This window comes from Papaver somniferum, chromosome 9, assembly GCF_003573695.1.
Source record: "Papaver somniferum cultivar HN1 chromosome 9, ASM357369v1, whole genome shotgun sequence".
Lineage (NCBI taxonomy): Eukaryota > Viridiplantae > Streptophyta > Magnoliopsida > Ranunculales > Papaveraceae > Papaver > Papaver somniferum.
Genome location: NC_039366.1, coordinates 31301624 through 31323374, shown reverse-complemented (window position 1 = coordinate 31323374; position 21751 = coordinate 31301624). Strand labels below are relative to the sequence as shown.

General features: G+C 35.9%; 1 protein-coding gene across 1 annotated transcript; it reads right to left on the bottom strand.

Annotated features, from left to right (window-relative positions):
• Positions 1 to 162: 162 nt before the first annotated feature.
• LOC113310286 (probable protein phosphatase 2C 38) lies at positions 163 to 3347 on the bottom strand. Its single transcript, XM_026558900.1, has 5 exons — positions 3031 to 3347; positions 2299 to 2952; positions 1150 to 1517; positions 780 to 1016; positions 163 to 675 (listed from the first exon to the last, which is right to left on the bottom strand). The coding sequence occupies exons 2-5, from the start codon at positions 2636 to 2638 to the stop codon at positions 445 to 447; spliced, it is 1176 nt and encodes a 391-aa protein (XP_026414685.1). The 5' UTR covers positions 2639 to 2952; positions 3031 to 3347; the 3' UTR covers positions 163 to 444.
• Between the last annotated feature and the right edge of the window lie 18404 nt (positions 3348 to 21751).

Sequence of the window (21751 nt, the reverse complement as noted above, 5' to 3'; positions counted from 1 at the left end):
TTGATCTGTTAGGATCGAAACAGCTTTTCATTTGAGACTGAAATGTCATACCACTGTTGCATAATTACTTTTTTTTGCGAACTTGGGTGTGTTTGTCAGCTCCTGCAAACAATAAAACATGAGTGATTTTCGAGATGTATGTGTTTGAGACTCATAAAGGCGCAGAATGAAAACCAAAATGGTTTAAAAATGAGCAGTTTTTAAGTTTCATTTGCCAATTACTAGGCAATTTTTTACAAGGAAAGATTTTCTTCCTAAAGCATCTCCCAGTTTAAATCTCCCAGCTCTACTACTGTCTCTAGTTTAGAGAGCCTTCAATGAAGAAACATTACTGGGAAGCCTAAGTTAGTATGAATAAAGAATTTGCCGTTTCATTTTTAATACAAATGGTAAAATGGGGGGAGAAAGATTATGAAGAGATGGAGAATCTAGACCCATGCCGTATTAGGAGTTGCCGTCTGTAGGGGTTCCACCTGCTCCTCTAATAGAAACCGTGGCACCATTCCAAGAGTTCTTACTGATCAGTTGATGGTCTATGAACAAAACTATAACCGTGATATCGTCGTGGAAATGTCGCCTTACTCCTCTGTCAATCTTTTTCAAGTCCGAGTATCTCATTTCTCTTTTCTTTGCTGCTTCTCGAAGAGCAGTTTTAATAAGTCTTCTCGCAATTCCCTGCACAAACATGGCAGATTAATAGAAAGACATCATTATTCAACAAAAGGTTCTATTTTGGAAGTAAAAGTTTGAGGTAGAGGAAGAGAGATTTGAAAACTTACGTTACGTGGAGAACGATGAACGAGGTCAACAGCCTCTTGATTGCTAAGGTGTTCCCAAAGACCATCAGATGCAAATATAAGAAATTCATCCTGCGGGTAGATTTTCTCCACATATATGGCTGGTTTAGCACTAAGGATGGGCTTGTGGAAGGGTTCAGGCAATCTGAACTTCGCTAGTAGAGGCTCTCTGTTAAATTCTGATCTCTTTAAATAGGCATCTCCGATTGACCTAGAAATCTGCAAGCATTTCAGAAGAGTATACTCTGAACATCAACCCCAAACTTATGTCTGCAAGCCTAAAATATCTTCTATTTGATTCTTCTAAAGATATTAAGAAAACAAATGCATTGAAAATCCAACAGAAACTCACCTGTATTATACCCTTCACACGCCAAACTTTATGTTTTAAAACCACAATCTGTGAATCATCGGGATGCATTGAACGCAATTCCTCCCTCACAGATTCTATACTTGCATTGTGCTCTTCTGACACTTGAATAGCCCTAACCTCTCTAAGGGCTCTCTCCGATCTCCCTAAAACTACCCGAGAATCTCCGGCATTTGCAATATATAGTGTTCCATTACATATCATGCCCACCAAACAACACGTTCCAACTGACGCAAGCTGTGGTTTATTGCACCATTGCTCCCTCACTAGACATAGGAAATCCTCTTCAGTAGCTGCATATGCTTTATTGATAGCATCTACTGTCATCCCTTGATGCTCTGCCGTAAATCCTGCAACCCCACAAGTCTAAAAGATGAGAACATAAATTTTAACTGAAAACACATCCAGAATAAAAGAGAGTCACAAATACAATTAAGAGTGCTTAAAGTCTACAGATAGTTGAGGCCATTAATAACCTCTAGGATCAAAAATTGACCCCATGAGAGTAATTGAAACCAAATGACCTAAAATACTGTTTCACATCCAGCCTTGACATTTATGGTAAGCTTTTAACATTTGCCTCTTTCTTATCAACATTTGCCTTGACAGTTAAAGTACGGTATCTGATTATGAAAAGCTTATTCTATTTCATTTTCAACAATCATCATTAGAAAGTACAGTAATCCTCTAAAAATGAACAGTTGCAAACAATTTCTGTTTGCGTAATTTCCAACACGACATCAAATACACGCTAACCAATTAACTAATAATTACATTCTTTCTCCTATTTGAACTTGAAACCTCTTCAGATTATGCTTAGAGTCAATTCACAATTACCAACCTTGAAAACAAGTTTTTTAAAAGGTGACTGTTGACTCTCAAATAGAAACTACAGTCTATAACACATTCTATTTGCTCTACAGTACTAATTGAATTGCATACTGGTTAAGAGTCTTAGGTATGTGCACGGTGCTGTTGCGCAACATGATAGATACACTATCATGTATCTTTGTACAATTTCTTGTGAACACATTGGCCAAAAGACCGAAACAAAACGGAGAATTCTAATAACCATAGCTACAATTAGAATTAACAAATTTATAAAGAGAGCAAATTGGAAGAAAAACATACTCTTGAGATTGTTGAACAAATGATCATTTACGAACCGAGAAGTCTCCGGACCTCCATGCCCATCATAGATCCCAACAAATGTCCCTTTAGGTCCCGAATCATATAAACTCAACGGTCCTGATTCAAGTTGACTCGCATCCTCTAACAAATTGTTAGCTTGAACTACCGCCATTGAAAATTCACCATTAACATGATGGCCTAAATCTTTATACCATAATAATCCTTCGCTCCGGCCACTTTCGTCTCTACTTTTTCTACTACCATTATTATTATTATCATCACCTTCAACAGAAGGCTTCCAACAAGGGTAAACTATTTTCATGAATCCAGATGATAGCATACCTCACATTTCCCTTTCTATCCAAACCATCCAACAATAGAAATGTTCATTAAATCCAGATCCAATACAAACTCAATAAGATCAAACTCTTCTTCACCCAAACACAAACACGCTTTCTTCTTATCAAATTCAACCAATACAGAAGACGAAGTAATTTCTTGATTTATATATGAATAACAATAATAATAATACCCAATATTGTATAACTCAGAAGACACCATCAACATCCACAGATCCTCTTGTTCAAGAAGTAAAACAAAATGGGTATGGGCCTAAATTTTTTGCTGTTCTGTGCTGTGCATGAACAAGTCTATCTGTTGACAAAAAAGCAATGATCTTAAATAGAGTTCAGAGAATTTAGAGGGGATGTTTTGTGTTTAGTATTACCATACCTTGAATCTAAATCTGGTTGTCAGGATTTGCCATCATCAGTCCTTCTTCTCCCATGCCCTTTATTGAATTTGATCTATCATTCAAAAGACAAAAGAATTTCCAACAAAATCACATCTAAGATTTCTTCCTTTTTATCTTCTAACAGACAATATTTCTCTATAAAGATCAGATAATATAAAAATTTTGAAAGGAGAGAGTAAAAAAACACCAAACAACAAGATTTAGAGATCAAAGATACACAATGGGTTTTCTTTGTTCTTTCTAATAAAAAGAGAGAGAAGAAGAAGAAGAAAAACGAAAATGAATTTTGATTAGAAAAGTCTTTTTCTTTCATGGAACCTTAAAATAGCTTTATATTAAAAATTTGTTGATGCTGTAATTTTTTTTTTTTTTGCTAATAATAATAATAATTTCTAATAATATTTCTTAAAATCATTGGCTGGGGTTTTGACCTTGACAAGCAACAACCCACCTTTCTAGGCAGCTTTAGCTCATCACCTTCTTTCTTTCTTTTCTCTAAATTTTGCCTAACCTCTGGTTTTTGTTATTATTTTCTCTCCATATTTGGACATGATTTTATAGCTTTTCTTTTAAAAAAAATAAATTTGTTTTCTTTATCCAACTTTATTTTCTTTATTATTGACAGGGAAAGGAAGAATTCTTCTTTGAAATTTTAAATAAATTTGAAAAATTCTTACCTACTTAAAGTTTTCATATTTTAACAGTTTTAGAAATGTACAGTGTTTTAATCACTGGATGTATTTAGTTATTCTATTAACTTGTAAATTCTATCGAAAATGCAAAATTTAAACAGTCCTATTCTATTAAATTGTAACCTCACGCAGCTAGAAGAAGTTTTTTTTTTTTTACAAATTAGAAAAGAAAAATACAGCGAGGAAAGAAACTGTACAAGAACGTGACTTCAGATTCGCATGACAATAAAATCGAGAAACTTTTAAAAATACAAGCCATCTCCAGAGATGATAAAATCGGCCGACACCGTAATTTACCAATTACTAATACACAGATATGTACATAAAACGGATAACACGTAAAACTCATTTTACCTGTAAAAAAAAAGATTTCACGTTGTCCATAGAACAGTAGAAAGCAGAGATGATAAATATTATTACTCTCTCAGTCTCAGTCTCGGTTACTTGCTAGATGAGAAAAGACTACATCCATTGTACGTGACATATTAAAAGGTGGTGCACCATTGAATCTGATTATTTTTTTTACTGTGAAACAGTCAGGTTTTGGTTTGCTTGAAACAGTAAAAAATTAGGTTTTGTCAAAAAGGAGGACTTTGGATGGCTGTAAAATGTGGGCATATGATGCAACTTGTAAGAAAAAAACAAAGTCAATATGTTGAAATGGTTTTCAACTTTTTTTGATTGCTCATTTTTCTTCGTACGGGGGGACATATGACTACCTGATCGTGACCGTTGATTCATATTAAAAAAAAAAAAAATCAAAATTTCGGTAATTTGTAGGGTTTTGTGTTATCTCTCAAGTTCTTGTCCAATAGCATTAGCCATTAAGCACTAGAACTCATTTTACATTAGAAATTAGAGAGTTGGCTCCACTGGCTTTGGACTTGTTCTCTCGTGTGTCCCCGGGGTTCACATAAATCGTCAGTATCAACTTGTTATGCTTCTTTTTTATGCGTTGCAAATTTGAATTAACTGGGCAGTAAAGTTGTTAGATATTGATATTTGAAGAAGAAATGGCATTACTTATCATGGTTTTTGATAGATATTTTCAACTTTAGAAGACAAAAGAATTATCATCCTTTTCCATATACAGTTTTTGTTCAAAAGACATGGGACAATGCTTGTTTAGCGATGTAGAGGCTCACTCAACAGTAAAACTACGATTTGTAAATTTGTTTTAATCGATAAATACTTCTGCCCATAAAAAACACAATTTGTATAACAAAATTGGGTCACCCAATAATTTCCTTTGGGGTCACAACCAACGGCTTGTATCAAAACAGGTCCGTCTCTCATCACTCGACCTCCTTAGCAGTTTCTCCAAGGCATTAACATTATTGTCCATTGATTCATTCACAATCATAATATATATTTTATTTATTCTAGTGTCTTTGTTTGGTTTCGACTTTTTCTTTCTTCCTTCCTTCTCTACCTAATTGATGCGGGTGAAAACCATGATTTTCACCTGTTTTTATTCAGGGATGAATGATGACGACGAGACGGTGAAAAACATGATGGGGACGCAATATGGTGTGAAATATTATTAGTGGGTGGCACAAGTATGTATACTCGTTTCATTTCCATACGTAAAATCTTCTTCGAGCCACTAACAAAGATTTTCATGCTCCTCGTGTCTAGCTATGATCTCTCTATTCATCTTTGTCTTTGTCTACATTGGCTACCACTAATCAAAGATTATAGCGTTTAAATTAATTCGTTGTTGTATTCTTCTTCCAACCAGAAGAAGAGTGTAAACATCAACGTTGTTAACGGCCTGAATTGGAGAAGTCGTATATGAAAACGATGATAGACCAAACAGGGAAGAGTGGGATACGTGGTTGCTTAGAATCCATTTGTTAATCGATTTTGGATTTTCAGTCCCAACAATCCAAACCTGACGGTTTGAATGTGGTTAAACTTTTAAAGATTGGGTTTGATATTTGTCAATTGTCAAAGTTGAAAGAAAGTGATTGCTTCACCGACTGTTCATTCGTTTGACCAACTGGTAAACTGGCACTACCATGTATTTTGCATTTGTTTGTAATAATCAAATGACTTAATTGAGTAGAACAAAAGATACAAAGGCACTGAGTAACCAGTAGAAGAATCCATTTTTATGTTCCATTGGAGAAATTTTTTTGTTCCGAATGTCAGTTTAACTTATTTTCGTTTAAAATGAAGGTCATTATTGGGGCGTCACATTCCATTAGAGAGGCGTCACCTAATAGGACAAAAACGGGTCACCCGTAAGTAATTTCAAAGACCTCTTATCTCAAATAATTGTCTAATGACCAAACAACCCTTATTTATTTAGTTAATTTTAATTAAATTTAATTATTATCTAATTAAATTAAGAAGATGAATTTTGATATATATTTGTAAAGTCTGGGACAAAGTTATGTGGGAAAAAACTAGAGAGGAGGAAAAAGAAAAAATTGGAGATTTTTTTTCAAAACCTAGATTGTTTGATTCACTCAACAAAAATGGATGAAACAAGTTACAAATTCGAGGTGGGTGAATCTTTGTATGATAGAGAAAACAAATTTTACATTCCTCATGTTGGAGACCAAGAGATTGATGATTTGTTAGATGGTAGAGAGGGTTTAACACAAAGTGATGATGAATCTCCACCAATTGAAGAAATAAATCAACAAAGTGAAGAACCAATGGTTGAAAATCAACAGGTACACCTCTAAACTATCTCCTATGGGTTCAATTTCGCTCAAAACTAGCTTAAGTACGTAGAAAAATTCAGATTTTTAGACTTTCATGGCAGATTACGTCTGGGTTGGGCTTGGTTTCCAACCGTAAGTTAGTTTTACGCCTAGGTTTGGAAGAGGGTTTGGTCTTCGTTTCCAACCGTAAGTTGGGTTTACGCCTAGGTTTGGGATAAATCCGAGCGTAACTGGTTTCCAATAGGACAAAACTTGAGAATTACGCCTAGGTTAGATTCATCCAGAACACAGACGTAAATAGTTTTTGCATGGGTATTTATTACTTGTTTTACGTCTTGTTTAGGATTTTGGATTTCCAAACGTAAGTGAGAACGTCTAGGTTATATTTTCATCGTTTCCAACCGTAATTGAAAACGTCTAGGTTAGAGGTTGAATTTTTCAACCGTAACCTTTCCTATGCCTAAAACGTCTGGGTCCGTGTACCTTATAACTTGGACGTAATTCTAGTATTCTTTATTTTTTTTGACTAATATTGTGATATTTTGGTTGATAGATTGTGCTTCCACCTAGCCCAATGCCTTCTCAACCTAATGCAAACGAAATTCTAACCAAAGATTCATCCCATCACTATTTGAATGACTTGGTAAGTGTTTTTTTTCTCTTTTGAAACTAATGGAAAGATATGTTGCTCATTCACTATGTTTTTGTTTTTTTTACTAACTTTGAGTTTTTGGAACATGTAGAGATGGAAAGATAAAGAAGATGCAAAGAAATAGGCTAGAGAACGTGGCAAGTCAATTATGTGTGTTATAGTTTGTAATGGATCAACAAATGACCGCCACTTTCAAATGGTTTGCGAGTGTAGTGGAGAAAGTAAAAGTCATGTGAAAAAGGGTACCGTATATGAACCAAAGACGAATAGGAAGAATACTACTTTCACTAAGAAGACTAAATGCCCGTTCAAGCTTCAATCCAAGCACAACAAGAAAAGTGTGAAAAGTGAGGAGTGGTATTGGTATTTGGAGAAAGTTGTATGTGGTCGTCATGACCATCCCATACCGAATACTTTGTTATCCCATCCTTATGCGGCGCTGCTTAATGATGAAGAAAAACTCATTGTAAGTTCCATGACGGAAAACCATATGAAACCTCTTGATATACTTGGTCATATAAATCTCGTAAACCCAAAGAATGTTTCTACTTTTCCAACCATCTACAACGCCAAAACAAAATTGAAAAATCAACAATGGGAAAATAGAAATCAAATGCAACAATTAAGGCATTTGGGGGAGAAGTATAATTACTCGGTTTTCCACAATGAAGATGAGGATGAACAAATAAAGAATCTCATATTGGCTCATCCCGAGTTTATATAATTTGCGCGGTGCTCCAATCAAGTAATTTTAATGGATTGCACGTACACGACCAACAAGTATGAGATGCCGGTGTTGATCATTGTTGGACAAACTTCCACCAACTCTCCGTTTAGTGTCGCGTTTTGCTTCTTGGAAAATGAGCTTGAAGAGAGTTATGTTTGGGCACTAAAACAAGTGAAGTTATTATACGTGGAGGGATATACTCTAAAGGTCATTGTCACCGACAAGGAACAAGCATTGTTGAATGCAATAGAGAGGGTTTTCTCGGATGCTCATCACCTTCTTTGCACGTTCCACCTATGGAATAACATTGAGACTAAATGTAAGACCATCATTCGTCCAACAAAGAAAATTCAAATGGAAAGAATAAAGAAACTACCGGTTGATCAACAAAAGGAATCCAAAGAGAAATTTAAGAAGGATGATGGGTTGGCGGAACTAAAATGGGCTAGTTTCCAAAAGGATTGGGAATCCATGGTATATTACCTCACCGTGGAAGACTATGAACAACGATCTCGTATGGTATTGGCTAGTTTGAGAAGTTATCCAACTATGGTGAAATACTTGGTGGACAATTGGTTGGATCCGCACAAAGAGAAGTTCGTAGCCGCATTCACAAACCAATATAGACACTTCGACAACCAAGCTACAAGTACGGTGGAATCGTCTCACAACCGGTTGAAGAAGAAGCTTCGTAGTGGTGATGGTGGATTTGTTACGGTATTCCAAGCCAAGTACGGTGATGTGTTACGTATGCAGAAACCATTTAGTCGGCCTTCAAATGAGTGAAGGGTGCCCTTTACCTCCATTATTTGATTGTAACGAATGGTCCAAGTCTTGGTGTATTAGATTCGAGGAGAGTTTTGAATTTTGGAAGGCATTACAAATGTCAAGGAGTAATGTCTCATTTGCATTGATGAGCGATGATGAGGATGACTAAACGTTCGTGAAGGGTGGTGAAAATATTTTGAATGAATCACTAGGAATAAAAGATTTTGAAGATATTCTCTTAAGTATTTTGTTGAATTTGTTTTTTATTGATAATTTTTTTTCTTGTTTCATTACTAACCCCATATTACAACCCATCAAAACACATGACATTACATAGAAATTGCAACCCATTAAACCACATGACATTACATCGATATTTCATTACAAAAGGACTAATATTCGGGTCTACGAGTGCGATAGAAGTCCTTCAGGATGTTGAAATGAGGTAAGTATTGGAAATTTGACCTTTTCCATTCCTTAATAGCACACTCTAAAACTTCAGAGTTAGTTTCACCACTAAGTCGTATTTGACCAACAATACGAACTAATTCCATAAATTCTTTAACTTGATCCCTTATCGTTCCGTACCGACAATACAACTTAATTCCATCACGGTTATTAGGGTTACCGGTTTCAGAGCAAAAGTTTTCGTAAATGGTTCTCCAATAACTTGTACTCACAAAACCACCTTGACGTCGTTCTTCTCCTCTTTTTGGATAGCATAGTACATAGTTGCGGCGAATACACAAATCTTCATCCAAAGTAAAACCAGGTTCATCCGTATATTTATTTCTATAATAGAGTAAGAGTTTAGGTGGAGATGGTTGATGTTGAAGATGGAATGTCTAGATAAGCAAAAAATAAGATGGTTGGGCATGTATGTTCAACTTATATATAAAACCAAGATGTGTAACGGCTCTATTTTCAGGTAGTACAAGTTCCCAACGGCTCTATTTTCAAAATTCAGGTAGTACAAGTTCCCAACGGCTCTATTTTCAAACCAAATAGGGACAAAAAAACAGCAAACTCACTTTAAAAACGACGTACGCCTAGGTTTTAGAGAACACGAACCTAGACGTAAGCATATGATCCAAGCAAAGAAGGCTTCTGCCATGGTTACGTCCAGGTTGGATAGAAAATAAACCAGGGCGTAACTCTGAGAAACACTTTCTGTCAGGCTTACGCCTAGGTTTTTTATACCATGAACCTGGGCGTAAACCTGCAAAAATCCCAAAGCCGGTTGTGTTCAGTCTTACGCCTCGTTTTTGCCTACCCAAAACCTGGGCGTAAATGTTCCTGAGTACCTAATTTTGATTTTGCATTTCGCTTTAAAACTAGCAGCACAAATCCAATTTTTGGACTTATTCATTCATTCTAGCTAATACTAAGCCAAATTTGTGCATTCACTCAAACATAAAGATACGTAAATAGAATTCATTCTAGCTAATACAAACCAAAGGAAAATTTCATTCTTGAAAAGAAAACTTGTTCATAACAACCAAAGGAAACTAAATAGTCTTCCACACCAAAGGAAACTTGTTCATAACAACCAAAGAAACAACCAAAAGAAACTAAATAGTCTTCTACAATTATAAGATTGATAGAGTTTAAGGACAATTACGACCACGACCTCTTTTGTTGCTTTTGTTACCACCTCGAGTACGAGGACCGTCACGACCACCATGACCACGACCCCGACCTTGACCCCGACCATGAGCATGCATATCCTCTTCATTGGTTTCAGAACTACTAGGTGATGGCTGACGTTGACTAGTACCCACATCTATACTCCTCTTCGTGCTCCTCTCTAAGTTCTCGTAATCCTTGTTTGGATCCGACAAGTCTTTGATTTTTTATTGGAAAACCTTTACTTGTGCACTTGTGAGGCCCTCACCTTTTTGGACGCATGGAGTCAATGTTTGTGCCAAGTGAATGCATTTGTTTTTCTATTTTACATATCAAAATGAAACATATTAGTACAAACAAATATAGTGTTATGAAATGGCGTCATGAAAAATAACAACTTTACTTACCATCTTGAAATATAGCGCCTTCCAATCCGTATCAAATATACTTCTCTTTTCGTCTTCACGCTTCTTCTTTTCTTGAGCCTTTTTGATATATGTTGCCGCTTCCGGATCATTATTAATCACATGAGGATGACCAAAATGGTAATACCATTCCAAATAACCTTCTTCAGCTTCCTTTGTGCCTAGAATAGGAATGAGATCATTCATGCTGACTTGGTATAATGCATTATTGCGGTCGTTCCAAACATCAATACTTGGCTCTGGGCTGTAGTTGAGCACGACATTGGCACTTTTTACGGAATAAGTATTAGCCAACAATTTGAACGATTCATGAGTGACTTTTTCTTGCACATAACCATATTGGCGGAGAACTCGACGTGGATTGGCCATTACGTACCCATGGGGATGAAACAAAGGCCCGTTGTAAGATTTCAAACTTGAAAAAACACGATGATCAATCTCTTCTCCAAACTTATCTTCCTTTAGATATATGTAAGGATAAAAAAAAAAACATATTCAACAGTGAGAGCATCCATTTTCAACCTTAAATCAGTTATCTTCTCTTCTTTGTGCTTTATTGGGTACCAGTGAATACAAACTTCTTTCCTGTAGGACGACCAATCTCATCGTCTGACCAAGATGTAGAAGGTCTCATGGTCGGAAAGTGGTCATATACCCATGCCTAACAAATTATATATAACCATAAAAACTATATACATAAAACCAATAAAAAAAGAAATGATAAATATAACAAAACCGAAGCTATATAAATTACCTGAAAAAGACCAACATTCCCAACAAGTTCAGTGGCTCCAACCCTCGAAGCTTTTCGAAAACTATCAAGTAAAAAAGTGAGGGTGGCAGTGCCCCAAGCATACTTTTTGGTCTCCTGGAAATTTTTCAACCATTATAGATAGTGAGCATTAACTCGATTCCCCGAGTGGAAAGAATATGGTACCAAGGGAATGCAATAGGAATGCGGTGGCTGTACGACGAGCTCTTGTTTCATCTATCACCTCATGACATTCTACTATAGCCTTTTGTGTTCCTCCAAACATATCTTTCAGATTGTTCAACAGTATCTTTTTGACAGGTATAGCTGGACCTTCTCTTGGTTCAGTTGGTTTATCTCCACCAGCCCACTTAAACTGTTTCTCCGTCTCAGCTTTCTCCCATCCAAGTGTGTCTTTAACAAGGACATAAAGGTCTTCCCAACTCATATTGTTGTCAAAACCTTCAGAAACATATTTTCCTTCAACGTTTAAGTTCAAGATTTTTTTCACATCATCCGGCGTTATTGCCATCTCACTGAATGGAAGATGAAAGGTATCGGTTTCTAACCAATATCGCTCTCTAAAGACACATGCAGTAATAGAATCAAACTCATGCTGATGGTTGAGAATTTCATTACCTAGCCCTGTATCCACTACAAGATCACGAACCTCTTTACATTCTTCACCTAACGACCAATAACCATCCTTTTTATGTTTCAGTTTCTTTGTCGTAATTTCATGATCCTATAAAGAATGTATAAACAACAAATTTGTTAAGAGAAAGTTGTTAAGGCAGTAATAGAATCAAACTCATGTCTAAATTATACCAAATAAACAATATATCAAGTTGAACAAAATCATGCAAAATATGAGAACGTTATAGATTATTACCCTGCTTTCGCAAACCTTAGCAGCCCATGAATGTGGATAACCGAATAAGACCGCAGATTTATCGAGCGCCTCACCCCAAAGTGCACCATTCTTCTTCTTAGGAAACAAATTACTGCCTTTAGGAATATGCTTGCCTTTTGGTGAAGGTTTCTTCCTCGGCTTCTTTTCCTTCACTTGAGGTTTAGGTGTAGCTTCAGGTGAAGCAACAACAACTTGTTTCCCTTTTCCTTGAACAACAACTTCTTCTTCTTCTTGTCGATTTGGTGTATATCTAATCACGAGTGTACCTCCCGATATCACCGGTAGTTGAAATTGTTCCCCTTCAATTCCTAGATCTTGGAAAACATTATATTCCTCTTGAGATGCTTCAGGACATCTTGAGCTACTTCCTTGAGTCATATCCTTCTTCTTCTTAGCATCCTTGTGGAGACCTCTATGTTCTACCCCACAATGAATTTCATGGCGAGGTGTAGGAGTATCTTTTGGCGTTAAATCATTTCCTCTCTTCTTTTTAGCCTTTACCCTATCAGGATTCCTGCAAATTACAAGAAATAGATCTTACAGAATTAGTTTGAAAAAAATTTAAAGGATTCAGGATTAATTACGTCTGGGAAAAATACTTCAAAAACCCAGACGTACAAAATTACGTCCAGATAAAAACTTCACGAAACTGGACGTATCAAATTACGTTTGGGAAAACAAGTAACGAACCTAGACGTACAAGCTTACGTCTGGAAAATAGCTTCAAAAAACCTAGACGTATTCCAATCTGAGCTTTCCTCTCAAAAATATACAGGAACAATTACGTCTAGTTAGCCTATAAGATAAACCTAGACGTTGAAAATTACGTCTGGGAAAACAAGTCACGAACCTAGACGTACTAGATTACGTCTGGAAAATAGCTTCAAAAAACCTAGACGTATTCCAATCTGAGCTTTCCTCTCAAAAGATACATGCACAATTACGTCTAGGTTAACCTATAAGATAAACCTAGACGTAAATTCAATTCTACAGTTGAAACTAAGGGAACCAAGACGTAAACCAACATGCAAGCTATTTTTACGGTTTGAATTAATCAAAACCTGGACGTAAGTTCTTCAAAAACTGAAATTACGGTTGGAGAACCTAGACGTAGCACTAGCAGTTTAGAAACTGTAACTAAATAAAACCCTAATTTTACTCATATTTCATTCAATCTTCCTATTTTAAGCATAAAAACGAGTAAACAAAGATGGGTTTGTTCAATTATTACCTAACATACACCATGGGTTGTTGTTGAGGAGTTTGAAATTGTAATTCTTGAGATGCTTGAACCGGTTGTTGAAGATGAAGATTTGGGTCTGGTGGTTGATTGAGAGGCTGATTCCCATCACTGGAATCAGTTTGCTTCTTCCTCATCTTTAGTAGAGATTTCAATCCGACGATGTAAAGTTTTCAAATCGCCGATTAACCGAAAACGATGAAGTGAATTGAAGTTGAATTGTAATTGACTGTGGAGGAGAGGAAGAGAAGAAAGATGAAAGAAGGAAGATTAGAAAAGATTAGGTTTTTATGTTTTTATTTTAGTTAAAGGGTTTTCTAGACATTTTGTACCTAAGTGAAGGATATCCCATAACCATTTTTTTGGACACTAAGAATCCAAGTGAAGCCCCTCTAATGGAGTGTGACGCCCCAATAATAACCATCTAAAATGAAATACAGATCTTTATAAAAATAAAATGATTTTTTTTTTTAATTATTATTCTTTTTGCCATTCGATATTGAACGAACCTCAAGGAAATTCACTATTTCACTCACAGTCCAACTCTTCAAAAAGCTAACAACCATGTGCGAGTTGGACTCAGCTGAACCCGTCCACTGAGTTGATTTGATTTATACCAACACTGCCCTTCCTGGTCAGGTCAGGTTAGGTTCAGTACTTTCATGCATATACTAACTTCATTTCAACTGTTGTTTCTTTGCAGTTTCTGTCGACATGGCTCATAGGGTGCACCCTAATTTTACTGATAAACATGAACAAAACCACCGGCCAGAATTACATAAAGGGCTTGTCATCAAACACAACGCAAATCAACGCTACGCCACCAGTGGAATAATAGCTTTTCTATTCAAAGAAGTTGCTAAGATGCAAAACCTTCTTACCCAGGTTTACAATTTGAATTTGGCCAGTTCCAGTCACCAGAAATATGTCTTACTAAGCTAATCCATAAATAAGATTGTGCTAACTCTATGTGTTTTACCATAAAGCTGCTTTCTTTTTCTTCCTTTACTCATACCTGCTTTCTTTTTATTTACTTAACAAAGTCCTGCATCGTGAAATTAATTGATCTTACAGATTCCCAGGTCATATAAAATATATTGGGTACCTCACTAACACTGTCGTATAAATTAAAATGGATACCTTACTTTTCAGGGTACTATAAATTATAATGGGTAACTGACTTTGACGGACGTATAAATTAAAGCAGGTACTTGAATATCTTAATCAGGTTGCAATAATTGTAAATTACAGTCCTGCTGGTTCAAACAAGAAACAATGAAAAACTTGACAACACTGTATCGAGAAAAGATCGATGAAGTGCACGCTCTAAAACACCCTCACGCGCACACTCATTGCCCAAAAAACAAACCATACGTCTCATGGCTTGAAACAATGTGGGTGCACCAGCTCCTTGTGCTGAATTAGATCCCACCTGGACAGAGATGAGATGGAACTTATGATGAATACCTTGTGAGTTAATACATAAGTTGGCAATAGCATAAGAACATTGATGAATAGGAGAACCACTAGGTTGGAGCTATAAAATGTCTAGATGAAGAATACGTGGAAAATGCTAAAAGTTAAACAACAGGTGCAAGGAAATAAAGAATAGCTAACAGAACCTACCTCTTCATTATCAAATAAAGCAACCATCCGGATGGCCTCTTCACTTGACAAAGATCCAGGTGACTCGCAAGAATCAACTGGAGCTCTCAATGCACAATAACTTGAAGCAAGGTTGTCCGCCTCCAAGGCAGCTGGGCTGGGTATCATAAACATTCAACTCCATCTTTAAAATTTCTTCAACACCACAACCCAGCTGATCTGACAAAATCTGGAAAAAAAATGAATACAATGTTAGGAAATAGCTATTAGCTCTTACAGGAAGCATAAACCACACAATTAGAATCTGCACTTGTAAATTGCAAAGTCTACACATTAAAGAGGGTGTCATATTCATATACGAAGAAATTTAAGAACTATAAATGAAGTCCGCCTAGAGTTTTTAATAACACACCACCAATAAAGCAGTAGTAGTATTTATTGGCTAACTAGGAGAATAACCATCTTTTTTCGTTCTCAATGAATGACCAGATGTATAAGCTAAACGCGTATCCTTGTCACCAAACGATTAACTAGCTAGATGCAAAACTCATTGTACTTAGATGGTCCCAGCATGTGTTGGGCTATCAATTAGAGGCTCTGAGCCGTGGATACGTATCAGCCCTCAAACATGGCAAATATGGAGGTTAAGGAATTTTTTCAAGCACTAAATGTGCATCTCGCAACTGATGAGGATACGTATACCAGCTGCACTTTGGAGACTGCCTGGGTGAAGCCCTTTCTGCAGAACACATATTCGACACAAACCCAATTTCTAACCACATTCAACCTCTAAAAATGCATCATTAGTCTCCACAAATTGTACCGGATCCAATTCACTTCTCCGAAACCTGTTCTAATAGCAACCAAAAACCACTCCCAATCATCTCCGTTCACTCCTTATATCACCGACAACAACCTAATCTTAATCCTTGTTTTCTCATTCAAAGTTGACACATATCTTCTTACAGCTGCTACTTGTTGTATTCATGGTCACAGAAAATCCAATCAATGGAAGCAACTCAATCGATTGATCAAAGTTGCTATGTTCTTCATCTGTTTCTCTTCTTCCTTTTTTTTTTAATCCAATTTCTTAGAACCTGTTTATCCAGAAATAACTAACCAACCTATCCCCGGAACTCGACCAGGAGGTTAAACTGGTAAAAATACGAATAACTCACTCGCCCGTTCTCCCGATTCTGTAACACGCACACGGTTGTTTGGTTTTTAAAGAGTCCAACTATTTTTGGACCTTTTCACGGAATAACTAATAGGGGAAATTAGGGGAGACCAAAAAAAAAAATATTCTCATTTTCAGGTCCATAATTAATTTTAGGTACCTTGACACCCATAATTATATGAAATTATTAAAAATGTATGCATGACGGATTATGCATCCGCATGACGGGTTATGCATCAGGGGTATAATTGGCAACGGAACATGGATATAACATATCTAAAAATCCGCGCCTTGGAATCTTATAAATTTTATATCGTTGGAAATATTTTTAAGAGAGCTACGCAACGAGTACAAACAACAATATTAATTTTTTGTTTTTCACGAAAAAATCTGAGGTGATCATCATTTTAGGCAAAATTTCGAAAACTGACTACATAACCATTATGCAGCCACCAAAAAAGATGCATAACACATTCTGCAGACGCATAACAAATTATGCAACCATTTTCTCGACTGCATAACAAAATTATGCATCTATAACAAGTTATGTAGCCATTGTTTTGGTTGATTTTAGTGCGTACATAAAAAATTGATGCATAATGCATTATGCAAACATATTTTCGGATGCATAACAGGTTATGCATTTATTTTCTCGATGCATAAAAGATTGTGCGACAAATTTCTCGATGCATAATGCATTATGCAGCCATATTTTCGGATGCATAACAGGTTATGCATCAATTTTCACGACTGCATAACATGTTGTGCAGATATTATTGTAGGTGCATGACAAGTTGTGCAGTCTTTGTTTTTGTTGGTTTCAATAGTGACGAAAAATTTGATGCATAACGTGCTATGCAACCGTTTTCTAGACTGCATAACAAGTTATGCAACAAATTTTGTAGATGCATAACAGGTTATGCATCCATTTTCATAGCTGCATAACAACTTAAAACAACACCCAACAGACTAAAAACCAAATCTGATCTTGACATGTTATGCAGTCATAACAACATGTCATGCATAACTAGCCACCAACTTCACAGCTTCCCATCTATATCTCGACAAAAATCAGACTCTTCAATCTCGGACAACAAGCACACCCTCATATCCATTGTTGCAGACGTAGAATAAAACATCATAGATTCAAGTCAAATCCTTGCAGCAAACCAAGCTGCCGTTGATAATGCTTCTTCTGTCAAAACCTGATGTGCTAAACCCTGTAATGTCGCACCATAAACCGCCTCCAACAATCCTTGTTCGATACAAACACTAAACACCACCAATCTGCAGCCATTCATCTCATAAAACTGACGGCAGCTACACTCTTTCTTAGCTATTTTCAAGGACCCAAACTCTATCCGATGCTGAAACAAATTGGTACCCAAGTTAGCTCACCCTACTGGCTTCTAATTAACGCCACATCCGCTGCAAACAACCCTTGTACTCATCCCACAAACGCACATCAAACTAGCAAGGAAACGCTGCGGTCAAGCAGCTGCAGCTGGTTATGTTCTTGTTGTTTATCCTTGACCAAATCTTCCACAGCACTAACCAAATTTGCGAATCACTCTGCACCCTTTTCTTCCTTCTTTTCTCGCTGCCAGAACTGTACCAAACCCTCACCATAGACAACATGTATCCTTCGATATCTTGCTGGTTTCAAACCCACGGCAACAGCACACAACACCCACACAAACATCTGCAGCAGCATTTGTTTCTTCTCCTCTTCTTACACGACCCAGATAATCAACAATGCCCATAGCAGCAACCATTATAACAACTGTGAACTAGGTGGTAATAAGATGGTGGTTCAACTTTTCTGTCGAACAGTTGATATACGCTACCTGATGGTGTTGTTGTATGTTGAGAAACCATCTCCTTCAGCTCTCCAATTCCTGCAATTTCACATTCAACACATCCCAATAACTCCACTTCTTCCAGGAATTATAAACTAGACTCATTCATCATCATTTACTTTCACAATCAACCACAACAATAACATCTCTTGGACAGAGAAAAGAGGGGATGTAAGAAATTCTTCTTTCTTGGCTCTCTTGAGTTAAAATACAACCAAAACTTATACATCATCTCGATCTCCCGATTCTTCAAACACAACCACCAAAACCCATTCAATCAGTCAGTCCCAGATCCCCTTTTCTTTGTTGATTTCAGTTTTGCAACTTCACCAAATTCCTTATCTGATCTTCTAAAACTTCATTCATAATCAATTACATCAACAGATCAGACCCTAACTTCTTCCTATCAAACATTACCTCAACTGTAGATGATTCGAATCACAAACGAACCCTTGAATACACCCAATACAGTTGACAAACGGACCCAACTTGGTTGCTGCAATTTCTAATCTCAATCGAGATTTTGGACTTCGTTGATAGATAGGAAAGAAAGTTGTAGGGAGATACGAATCTGAGAAGAAGAATAAGAAAAAAAAAAGACCGAAACATAATTTCAGAAATTATGCGTTTGAGAATAATTTTCTTCCAGAAAATGGGTGCACACCTGTGTTTTTCTGAGCGTGGGTTTCATAGTAGAAAAGTCTGGGAGAATGGGTCTCCCTGTAGTTTTCACTAACTAATATTCCAGAGGTTTGCTCTTCGATATTCTTATAAGATGATAATTTAATGAGTTGAATTCATCTTTCGATCATCATCATATCCAGTCGAGTTCATCTTGATTTTGTATGATTAAGTGGGAATTTTTTTCTTTCCTTAAACCAGAATCTATGGCTAACAATATTATGATAATTTTTGAAACGAGAGAGGCAGTATAATTACACAGAATAAATTCTCTCCTCATCTTGATACTATGTTTGAAAACCTTAAACTATAGATTTCAAAAGTTCGAGTTTTCAAACTCATTTCCTCACAAAACAGAACCTGAGTTGTTGGGTTTTCTTTTACATAGATAATTTGGGTTTTTTTATTAGATCTAAAAGTATAAATACTAGGGTTTAATTTTGGGGAGAAAAGATTACGTAGAAGAAATAAAAAAATTATGTTACGGTCATCTATTTGAATTTGGTATTGGGTATGACATTTAAATAAGTAGAGAAAGATATATGATCAATTGAGACAAAAAAATATAGAAAGGTTTCTGGATTGCCGAATGGCCCAAATTAAACCAGACTTGTTGATATTTCATTGATTATATTCTAATGTCCACCCATCTAATTGCATGAAGCCACATATTTTCTAAATTCGAAGTCTAAGAATCCTTCGTGCAGCAAACCACTTTCTTTCCCATGTACAAATTATGATCAGAAATTTTAAATTTCACAACTTCTCTGGAATCACCATTGGGTTATTCTCAATATGTGAACTCATCTATGGAGATAATTTCAGCCTTACATGTTCATAAGAAGTGACTAAAGCCAACAAAATTACCAATAAATTTGTATTAGATGTATAGATTACGAATTCTAAGAATGAATTGTTTTTTTATCCAAGACATTAGAACTTAGAAGAACAAGAGAGAGGTGGGGGAAGAAAAGTTTTTGCCTTGTTTTTCGACGATAACAGATGCATTATAAAAAGAATATATAGAAATTAAGTTTTCAATCAACAAAGTTCTTTGATAGGGATGGCTGAAATATGTAACCCGTTTTTGGACTCCCTCCCAAAAGGACATAAATAACTACGATTATGAAAACTTAAAATAAAAATAATCGTATTACCAGGATTTTTTTCTAGGGATATCATTCTTCCGTCAGGATGGGATAAACTGATCATAACAAAGTGTTAATAATGAAGCGTATATGGAACATCCATAAGAAACCAGACTCAATTTGGGCTTCCCTCTGGAATGAAAAATGTTTGAGCATTGCTTAGTTGAACCCATTAAGGGTTGGTATGTCAAGGTTGGTTGTCATATTTTGGTATCAAAACTCATAAGTCGCTTGATTAGATTACTAAAATCAACTTCGTTAGGTTAGACTAGGAAGTCTAGAAATGTTGAGACATACAAGTATTACTTTGAAGACCTGAAGATTCCGTAGACGTATCGACATCAACGATAACATCATCCTTCCACTTGAGGTTAGTAATATATGACTTGACTTATTTCCATTTCTATATCGTAAGCTTTCAAGTCGTTCTGATTGAAAACATAACATGCAAAGTTATATATAAATGAAACTCTAGTATATTTGACTTGATCATCATATATATTGTGATCAAAGTGTCATGGAACAATATATTAATAGTGATAAGTACTTTATATTGGTACATCGATTTACGAAATGTAATGCTTATCTTTTGAACTTCGTAATTACGACATCAACATAATATTTGTAACTCGTTACTAGATTGTGTAGTGAACATAGGTTTGATTTCATATGTAGAAAACTATGTTTAATTACATGCGTTTAAGAAAGTAGAAGTACAAACTTTTTTCGTAGTCGAAAGGAAATCAAGAGGATTGATGGTCCGGTTTTTATTAAAGATCTTAAGGTTGGACTGATCGTAATCTATTTAGGGAACCAATGTAGAACCGATCCTAGCTTATGTTCGGAGTCAATGTAGAAACAATCCCTACCTATATTGGGTGTCAAGGTTGAACCGATCCTAACTTTTTTTAGGATTCATGGTAGAACCGGTCCCAATAAGAAAAACCGATTATTTCAAGTAACGCACACTTTAGGGTTTGCGGAAATAGGAAACTCAAGATGTCGACATAGTGAGTAATTTGAACATGTGATGAAATCTTATTTCTTAATTGTTCAAAGATATTCTTTGATACTCAAGGTGAGATCACAAACCGAAATAGTTGAGGATCTTTTTGATATTTTTGAAATTCATATGTTTGATTTTACCAGCAATCAAAACATATCTATGGAAAGATATATTAGTTAAGTAGTATTGAGTTATCCATGAAGATTTCAGTTACACAGTTGGATATTAGTTGGAATTAGACAAAACCAGATTTAGGTATTTTATATCTTAAGAATATTTTTGGTTATGGAAATTTCTTGGTGTCCAAACTACCTTGGTCTATAAATAGTGAATTTTGTTCTTCTTACAAAATTATGCTGAGCCAGGCAGACTTCATCTTTGTTGTCTCTGGTGTAGCCGACTAATAATATTCTTATAATACAATCTTGGACAGGAGAGTAACCTAATTAGGCAAAATCTCTTACATCCGCTAGTTTAAAGACTTCTTTGGAATCAAGAAGCGTCTACTAGTACCATTAGTGGGAAACTATAATTACATTGTAATTTAGTTTTCAATTATTGATTTGATTGACTAATGGTTGTTAACTCTTGATTGCACCTAGTTTGATTATTCTTGAGAGCTTTCTCTTCTGACATAAGGTCACTCATGTTAGAGCACTGCTCGGTCAAACTCGCATGCGTTGCTATCTCAAGCATGTTTGTCAATGCTAGTGATCAAAGCTATAAGTCTTGATTTCTAGTCTCTTATAGCTAA